Source organism: Nesoenas mayeri (assembly GCF_963082525.1).
Source record: "Nesoenas mayeri genome assembly, chromosome: 13".
In the NCBI taxonomy this organism is placed as follows: domain Eukaryota; kingdom Metazoa; phylum Chordata; class Aves; order Columbiformes; family Columbidae; genus Nesoenas; species Nesoenas mayeri.
The window spans coordinates 171,171-180,883 of record NC_137550.1 but is presented as its reverse complement, the minus strand read 5'-3'; the positions used below and the strand labels follow the sequence as shown (position 1 = coordinate 180,883).

Below are 9,713 nucleotides of genomic sequence, written 5' to 3'. Positions count from 1 at the left end.
CGAGGAGGAGGCTGCCCCAAGCTGGGGATCCAGCCTGACTTTGTTGAGCGAAGTGGCTTTCCCTGTTTCCCGTATTTATGTTCCTCTGCCTCTTTGGCTTTCATGTTTCTTAATTTGTATATTTTGTTATTTATTAATGAAGGCCAAGGGGCCTTGAGAATACAAATGGAACAAAGTTTGAAGCTATTGTTGTTTGCACTTTGCTTTTTTCTTCAATTGCCAACAGTTTGGTACATGCTGCTGTTGTGTGTCTGGGTCTGCCATGCCTGGCATGCCTGGCAAGGTGCATGTCCCCGTTATGTCACAAGAGCTTTATTTAGCAAACTGTATGTTCAACGTCTCTTTCCTAACAACGTAGGATGGCTCAGGCTGCTCCAGCCAAACTAGGTTCATGCATATCTCCCATACCAATCTGCTTACAAAACACCAATGGAAAAACATTAAAAGGCCTAGGAACGTCTCCTCTAAACGAATCAATCAGCCAAGTGCTGTCCTTACGTGCTAGCTGCTGGTGATGCATCATTGCCACCATAACTGTCTCTTTTATCTTGAGAACTTCCTTTTTTCCACCCATGCCTATCTACGAAGCTCAACCAGCCTTCTTGCTTAGGGTGACACGGCCTTGGCTGAGTTTCACACCCAGTTATAGTCACCCCGCATCAGAGGGGCGATCAGTGGCTGAGGAGGGACTGCTGCTTTCAAGCCAGAATAAGGGTAAGTCATCAGCAGTGCTCTGCTCTTGGTGTTCCAAATCCTCTTGGTGGATTGTCCTCCTCCCACCACTGCAGGTGTACAAACCTCTGCCTGTGGACCATTTCCCTCCTCTGTGGAAAGGGCACTGGCCACCACCACCAAGTCTGGACCTGCCTCCTCTCCTGAGACCACTCCTACTCTAGGAGAAGGACCAGGAAAGCACGAGGGTGGTGGAACCAACTGCTTCTTCCTAATCCCTCCAAGGTGCTTGTACAGAGCATCTTCCGGCTGTCCTCAGTGAGGACGTGCCCACAGCAGCACTTTTCCTGGAGCTCCAGGAGAGCAGGACTGGGCAGATGGGCAGGACCCCCTTTTGGGCATGACACTGCACACTGAGGTCTCTCCAACTCTCTTCTGCAGCTTGGCCTGCAGTGAGGGTAAGTGAGCAACAGCAGAGCACAAGGGTGTTGATGCAGCATATTTTAAAAGCATCTAAAGATGCTGAAGGTGGCAAGCGTGGAGCGTTTGCTTATGCAGGTCACACTTGTCAGAGTGCAAAAGTTTGGAAGCCAACAGGTTTGCAAGTGGAAGAGCTTTCAGATTTGCACAAATCCTTATAGTTTGCTTGGCTGGAGGCTGCAGGTCTGGTCCTAACACGGTGACCGGGTGGATGGACAGATCAGTCTTTGCACAGCTCATTGCAGTGCTGGGTGCCTGGAATGGCTTCCCTCGCAAACTCAGCAGAGGAGAGCTCAGAGCAAGTCTGGTTTTACTATAATTTAATATGTAATTGTTGGCTGTTCTCCAAGACTGCCTAACTTCGACCACTTTTGCCTGACACCATACATAAAAAAAATTTATTTAACTAAAACCATCTTATGTTTGTTTAAGAGAGGGGCTGTGTGCCAAAGGACTGTGCATGGCTGTAGCTGTGTTTTGCTACATATTTCAACGTTGATGGTTCCCCCTTCCTGGGTGTGAGATTTAATCCACTGTCACTGTACAACTAATACAATTTATGAATTAAGAGGCAGAATGCTTTGTAGGCTTTGAATGCTGCTCACTCTTCTGAGCCCTGGGCTGGGTTTTCCCAGTGTCCCACTTGGGGTCCAGGGAGTGAGAGGGCAGTGGGTGGCACTGGGGGACACAGGGGGTATAGCCAGTCCCAAAAGCCTCTGGGGGCAGTCATCCCACCCCACTCCTTGGGGCGTGTTGGGGTGCCAGAGGCAGGCAGTGCTGGGGGCATTTTGGCTGGAAGAGGGAGCAGGACCACCCCCTGCCCTGGGAAGGCAGCAAGGCACCAGGGCTGGAGCACCCAGCACAGCTGTGGAGCAGAGGGGTGGGGGCTAATTTAAGGGGATTCAGGACAGCTGGCTGGGAGAGGACTATTCCTGACTGCCCTGAGGACATAGAGCCTGCAGGGACATCCTGAATCTGGAGCAGAGGGATGGATACTGCGCAAGGTAGGATCCTGTGAGTGCTATGGGTGGGGTGGTATGGGCTGGGTGGTTGCTACCTCCTGTGGGTCCTTGCAAAAACCTGACCAGATCCCGCGGACTGGGCTTGCAAAGGGAGAGCTGGTGAGCTAGTGTGGTGGGACAGCCCCAAGCCTCTGCAGGGGACATGGAGGTGCCAGGCTGTGGTAGAAGTGCAGGTGGGAGCCACAGAAGAAACTAAAGACTGTGCAAACCAGTATGGTCTGAGAAAAGGGAAAAAGCGGCATGGGAGTATGCAGATAGAGAGAAGAGCGTGTGGCCATTCTCAGGTGCCCCAAACCTTCGGGAGCAGAAATGCTGTTTGTCACAGGTGAGGGGCAATCACGATCAGTGCACAGCCTTGAAATGCCCTGTAGCCCCCCAGCTGGAGGGTTTGTGCTGGGCTGGGCTGCAATCCCTGGTCCGAATTACTGAGAGGGGATCCAGGAGCTGCAAATCATATGGAGAGCTAGATTTTCATGTGTGGTTGGGCAAAACAATTAAAGAGAATTAAAAAATAGGCGTAAACCAACTTAATAACTTCTGCAGCAAGAGCAGCAGATGCCAACTGCCGCCTCGCCCAGTCCCTGCCCCTGCTGCTGCCTTTCCTGGGGCTTTTGTTTCTTGCCTCTGTTTCTTTGCTTGCCAAAAATAGCCCGTGGGATTCAGATGTGAGGTGGTGTGTGGGAGGGGAGGAGATGTGGCTGCTATCATCCAGCTGTGGCCTTCTCCCGAGCGGCTTTGTTCTCCTCCCTGGCCCCTGCCTGCTGCCGTGGCGGGCGCAGGTTTCCTCTCCCCGTGGAAAGTTTGAAGGTCGTCAATACATTGATTTTTCCCTTGACATGGGGCCTAGACCTGTGGATTTTACGGTTTCTGAACTGATTTTTGTTGTTCTTTCTGAGTAAAGAAGGGAGAAGGGGATGACAGGGTTGCGAGTATGGGGGGAACACCAGCAGGACAGATATGATGGGCAGCAGCAGGAGCAAGCAGCAGCATGGTCATCTGCATGACTTGAGGCACAGTGAGCTCACTGAGAAATATATATACACACACACACATATGTGTATATATATATGTATATGTATATATAAAATTATTGTTTGTTTTTTCTCCCCTCAACAATAATTTGGATACCAGTTTCCAAGTGGGATTTTTCCAGCTCATGCCACTGAGCTCAGGGCTGATGGGCAGCAGGATCTGGAGGATGGCTGTCCGTGTGCTGCGTGGCTGTATACGGTGGCCACTCAGGTGACAAGCCTGTCCTGTGCACTACTTTCTTTTTATCATCCCCTTCCCAGTTAGGTGTTGTGTGCCTTGGCGCCAGCCTCACCACAGCAATCCTTGCTTGGTGACAGCCCTTTCCCCTGGTCAAGGCAGGGTCTCCATCTGTTCTAGGAGGCTAAACTCATTGCACACACCCATCTAGGGGCAAGGGAGACTTCTCCCCCCCATTTCGGTTTGGGGGTTCTCATGTTGCGGAGCGGTGTCACGCTGGTTGGTGGGATCAGCCCATCATGAATGGGCACACCCATGGCATCCCCAGCTGCAGCGATGGTTTGGGCTGCACAGATTAAGCTGCTGGTTTGGTATTCTGTTGGTTTTGTGATATTATTTATTTATTTATTTATTTTTGGCTGTGTGGGGGTTTTGTTTGTTTGTCTCGTGTATGGTTTTTTTGGTGTGTGTGTGTTTGTGTTGGTTGGTTGTTTTTTTTTCCCCATTGATACACATCGATGGTCATCTGTACCCAAACTCCATTGCTTGGAGGATGCTGGTGGTGCCTGCTTTGGAATTGTGTCGTGCAAAGAGGCCGTTTGGGAGCTGGTGTAAGAGAGGGAGACAAAGAGACCCCATATTTGGCAGAAGAGCAGGATGGAGGGTCTGTGGTTAAGGCCTGGACTTGGGAGTGGAAATGGTCTCTCCAAAATGAGCCTGGGATGCCTCCTTCTTGCTCTTCTGCCCAGCACAGGCCCTGGGTGCTCAAGGCTGGGTACAGCCCTTCAGTGTTTTTCCACAACGCGCCCCAGGACAGTGTTTCTCTCTCACTTATTTTTTTCCCTACTCTAACTGCTGTGTTTGGGGAGGGAGAGCAGGGCTTGTCCCTCCTGCCCTCGATCGTCCCACTGTGGCTGCATGTTGAGATCGCAGTGTGTCTCTACCGAAGAGTTAAAAATACCAGCATGCAGGAGAGGTCTTGTCCAAGCGGTAGACCAAAGGAAATCCTGTCACCACACCTAATCTCCAGGAAAAAAAATAAAATAGAAAAAAATAAAAAAAATTAAAGCTCAAAGTGACAGGAAGTCACTTATCTGCAGCAACCTGCCGATGCAGGGGAGAGCAGCTTGTTCTCCATAAAGCACCCTTGTTACCAGAGTGCAAGTGGGGCTTGAGGAACAGAAATGCACCTCTTTCCCCTGGGACCAGGTGCCCTTCCTTGCTGCAGGTCTGGGTGATGGTGGGAGCAACAACGCAAGTGCCAGCATCACCGTTCACACCAGCATCCCTGCCAGCATCCAGTACATCAGAGGGTGGACGAGGCAGCCACAGGCATTTTGAGCAAATGGGAGATAACCACTTTTTGCACTGGTTTTGCTTTTGTGGTGGTGGGAACAAAGGAAGCAGAACCAAGAGCTAAGAAGCAATCTTTTTTTTTTTAATCCTTCTTTATTTGTTGAAAATGTCAATTAAAAAACTGTCCAAAATAAAAACATGTTAGAAAAGTTGAACTTGCATAAGTAGTTACAGTAAATAAACCTACATGACAAAGATAAATTGGAAGGCAGCTGACACAACATCCATCTAAAGACAGACTCACTGGAACCTATTTACAAAGCACTGTAAACAAAGTAAATATGGAAACATTGCTGTCCATCCGGCATGGCTTCTTTTCCTTTTTATTTTATTTTCTTGTCTTTTTTTTGGCTTCTAGCTCTTGACAAATCCAAGAAGTCCCAGTGCGTCCTCCATCACACTACATCTTATGAACATGCATATGTACACAGCACAGGTTTCAACTAAGCCAGAGGGACAGGGAGGAAACAGTTCTGCCCTCTCCTTGGTGTGTTAAATGGCTCTTGGTTTGCTTCCTTGCACTGGCTGCATGTTACCAGCCCGGTTCCCAGCCTGGCTTCGGGCAGGCAGCAGGACCAGACGGTGATCTGGTGTCTGGGCACAGTGTTCCCAGAACAGCAGCAAAGGTCGTTATCCTGGAAAACAATTAGCCAGCACAGTATGGCTTGACTCATGCCCAAATTGCTCAGCTCTGTGCCTGGGTGGGGATGTGGAGAGCTGCCGTCCAGCTGGGATGCTCTGGGGATGGTAAACATAGCCAGAGTGAAAAAAGACTTGCTTTGTCCTAGAAACAACTCAGATTTCAGGAGGGTTTCTTCTTACACTCCTTCTGTTTGGGAGTCTAGCTCCCTGGCTAAATTTTAATTGCAAGGAGAGAGTTGTAATTATTGCCTCTATTATGTCCTTCATGGCCAACGTAATGGTGCGACTGTAATGAGCTGTGGTGTGTCTGCACACCCTGGGACCACGCTGCCCTGTGATATACGTCAGACTTATTTACTTTAACAGAAGGCTAGTTTTATAATGCTGCTAAGGAAGGAAAAAAAACCATCAGTTCTAAACTAGGGTATAACACCAAATAAGATGAAGATAGCCGATACATATGCATGTTGCCTGTGTGCTGTGGTCGAGGAGCTGTGCAGGGATCTGGAAGGGTGTTGCACATCCTTGCCCCAGGAACATTTCAGCTCTTGTCAAAGCATAAATGCCTTTTCTATCACAAAAGAAAGTTCCTTTTTCCTATCAGAAAGCCCCTTTGGGTGATGGGGGAAGAAGTGGCCATCGGCTACGTTCCCAGCCTTTGGGAAGGAGTGACGGAGACCCTAACATGGGTAGAAGGAGTAGGGAACCAGCACATTTGGGGTTTCTTTTGTTGTCAAGCAGCATTTACATTTCATACAGAGAAAAAGCATGTCCTGCAAGGGGAAGCACAGCAAAACTATAAACTCATACGATATGTGGACAACTCAAGGTGAAAACAAAGCCGGGGTAGGAGTTATTGGTCATGCATAAGAAAAGGGATGGAGGGGCAGAGCAGTCACCTGTTGTGCTAATCACGAGCTGTACTAGGCAACAGACCTTCCCATGTGCTCTGACAGGTGCTCCGGATCTGATCTCACTTCCCCAAGGAGTTCAAATGTCTTCACGGTAATTGCACATTTTAATCAGTATCAAGGCCACACGGGAACCACAGTATTGCTGGGCTCTAGTTCGCTACAGTCAACTAATGGGGGGGGGGGGCGGGGAAAGAAGGTAGATGGGGAAAAGCTTCCCCAGTTGTGATTATCTGAAAAGAGGAGCATGGTTCTTTTTTTGGTTTCTGCTCAATGCCACCTCAATAATGTTTTCATTCAATAAATAGGTACCGGTGCTTTTGAAAAGAATGAAAGCATTAAAAAGTGCTTAAGCTTCCTCTAGGAAACTGCTGCCAAACTCTTTGTGAGTGGCAATCATTAGCAGAGTTTGTATTTGCTCCCGGTAGCAGGTACGATGAGGTATTAGTTGCTGCAGATGAATTGTGAATCATGGACCGCTTGCTTACTGGTTTAGCTGTGATTGATTGTTTCTGCTTTATTTCCTTATTGGATGGAAGAAAAACTATTTTTTTTCTCTATGACCTTTTTTTTTTTTTTTTGGTAACAAAATCTCCAAAACCAACAAAACAAGGAGCAAGAGAGGCAAAGGATCCAGTTCCGCTTCCCAAGAAAACACCTGAGGTCACACACCACCACCAGCAGCTTCTTCACAAATTCAGGCAATCAGGGATGACTTGCGCCCTGTGTCCTCCCGGCCACACTCGTCCGTCTGCTTCAGCAGCCTTCTAACGAGCTTCTCCAAGTCCTTCCTAGATTTAAGCTCTTCCTCCAAACACTGTTTCATCCTTTTGTTCTCCTGCAAGGTGAAAAATAAAGGAATACAGATGCAGTTAGTGCACTTTATGCAATGCAGTACTTCCGCCCACCTGGCTGCCTGCTGGCTCAGAGGTGATAAAATACCAGAGAGGCTGAACATGCCAGCTTGCAAGGATAAACATGGGTTACCTGTGGTCTGATCTGCTCAAGTAGACCCCTATTCCCTTACAAATCTCCATGAAAGTCCCAGTGACTTTGAGCAGGAAGAATCATCCTCCTGGAAAACTGATTTTAGGGTTGGAGGACCCTGTTCTCCTGGGGTGGTCTCTCCCACCTCCAGGTTTGGGGCTGGCAGGAGGATGACCTATTTCCTCTGAGTCTACAAGAATTAGTATCCCCAGACCCCTATAAAATGAAGTTGAAAGAGCTTTTAGAGCAGAGGAAAAGGTTCATGCTACCACACAGACCAACTGCTCCTGTTGGCCCTGAAGCTCAAGGGACTACGTAGTGAGCTGAGTCAGGGAGCTAAACCAGAAGAAAACTAACACTGAGTCTGGGAGTTGCAGGATTGGACCAGCATCGGTGAGACTTGTCCTGCACACTGACCAAAGACAATGACTCTGTACAGCCTGGCTCCCAGCAAAAACAATCCCACTTAAATTACCTGCTTCAGTTCTTTGACTTCATCTTTCAGTGCATAAACCGTGTCAACGAGGCTCCTGCAAAAAGAAATGCAGAAAAATAAATTTAAATAAAAGAGCTGGAGTGCAGCAAAACAGCAATAGCAGGGGAGCTCTTGTGACTGAGGTGCTGATGGGGAAGGTGCTTCCAGCTTCTGCTTTGCAAGCATCGGGCTGCTGCTACCGCTGCTGGCTGTGACGGACCTCTGGAAACAGCCCAGGAGCATTTGTAGGCCGCTGGTCCAAGATTTGGGGCTCTTTTCTTAAAAACTCAAGAAAAACATTTGTTCTGATATCTTTAAGTTATCAAAGGTCTGTGGCTTTGGCTTCCTTGTTTACGGTACTGCAATAAATAACAATGACTTTACAACTGGAAATGCCTGAGCATCTTTTGTAAAGTGGCCTTGATTCCTTGAGGTTATGCTGAAAGAAAAAAAAAACAATATAAAAAGCCCAAGAAAGAAAGAAACAAAAAACCAAGCATGAAAGGAATGTGCTGTCTGGGTTAAAAAAGAAGGAGTGGATCAATGTGGTCATCCAGACACTGAAGCTATGCAACAGGCTGGGAGCACTCACAGACAGGGTGCCAGACAGGCTCCCAAGGGGTAACAGTGGCCCTGACCCCATTAGCTACAGCTGGGCAAGCTCTGGGACTCAAACTTGCTCTTGGGAGCCAGTGCACAGAGTCCCAGAGGGCTACGGCCACATCAGAGCAGCTGGGAAGGCGACTGTTCTTCAAAAGGGACAAAACAGCAACTGAAATAGCCCAGTGGTTCTCACCAGGACTAAGGCAGCAGGCGGTGACACCAGCCCTGCTCCTCTGCAGAGATGCAGAGGGAAAGTGCGTTATTTTTTAACATCCTTCCAAAAAGCAACAAGGGAATCTGCAAGTGGGTAGCAGCCGCACGTACTTTTCCTCCATGACAGTCTGGCCGTTGCTTCGTGTTTCCTCTACGATGATTTTCTCTTCCTCAGGAAGAAGGACTTGGGGGATGGAGTCTTTGCGGGAGCCTGTGTACCAGAATTACTCATCAGGAAGAAAAAGGGAAACTTTCTCTGATGCCTACGCTGCTCTGGAGACAGCAGCCCTCAACCTCCCTGCTGCTCCAGAGCCTGGGGCAGGCTGGGGACAAGGGGACTCCAGCAGCCACCAGCTCTCTGCCACAGCTACATGTGGCCTTATACGGACCACTACCCTGGGGCTAAAGCGGCAAGTGGAAAGTTTTCAAGGGCGCTCGTTGCACCTAAAGCTACATCATGACTTATAAACAAAATAATTTGATCGGGGTCAAAAGCTCTCAGAAGAAACATGCCCTCCATTTTTTAAGTGTACCATTATTTGAAAGTTCAGTAATTTAATTTGACATCTCACCAGCAATGATAGTTATATTTCCAGAGTTGAAGATGTTAGATAGGTTCTTATGAGGCAGTTTGTTCTTAAGCACGCAGCTGATTGAGAGATAATATTCATGCTTCCTTTCTAAAGCTACATGCAACCTGAGATTACCATCAGGTTTTCAGTGCTGACAGCCACAGGCACTGACAAGGTTTGCTTAATTCCTAACAAGTGCTGGTGAAGTAGCTGTGTCTCATCTGCCCTCCTACCTGCTTCATTCTCTGTGTTTAGAAGAAAAACAATGGCAACTAAACCACCGGGTAAATGAAGCTCCCTTATCTTGAAGACTGAACACCACATAGTTTCCTAGCATGAGTCTCATTGCTGTATGATGCAACCATCTGTTTTGTTTTTTCCCAGAGGGGTTATCAGCTTTGCAGGCAGAGTAAGAACTAAATAACCTGGTTGTGTGCCCACCTGAGCTGAGAGCTTGCTGGAAGCCTGCCCCGGTACAGTATGCCTCGATCACCTTCAGGATCTGAGCGTCTTCTTCCAGCGCAGCAGTACCTGTAAAACATTGCAGGCAAGGGCTATCATAAAAAGCAAA

At 48.3% G+C, this 9,713-nt stretch overlaps 1 protein-coding gene across 3 annotated transcripts in view; it reads right to left on the bottom strand.

Annotated features, from left to right (window-relative positions):
- Positions 1-6,475: 6,475 nt before the first annotated feature.
- ARHGEF6 (Rac/Cdc42 guanine nucleotide exchange factor 6) overlaps positions 6,476-9,713 on the bottom strand; it is a 37,695-nt gene continuing 34,457 nt past the window's right edge. For 2 of the 3 annotated variants that reach the window (XM_080352893.1, XM_080352891.1), the window contains 4 exons: positions 9,584-9,673; positions 8,682-8,781; positions 7,755-7,809; positions 6,476-7,130 (listed from right to left, as the gene is read on the bottom strand). In XM_080352893.1, the coding sequence (XP_080209019.1) occupies positions 6,990-7,130; positions 7,755-7,809; positions 8,682-8,781; positions 9,584-9,673 (386 nt within the window). In that variant the 3' untranslated portion in view covers positions 6,476-6,989. The remainder of the gene's footprint in view (positions 7,131-7,754; positions 7,810-8,681; positions 8,782-9,583; positions 9,674-9,713) is intronic. The other variant, XM_080352892.1, reaches the window with a different exon arrangement.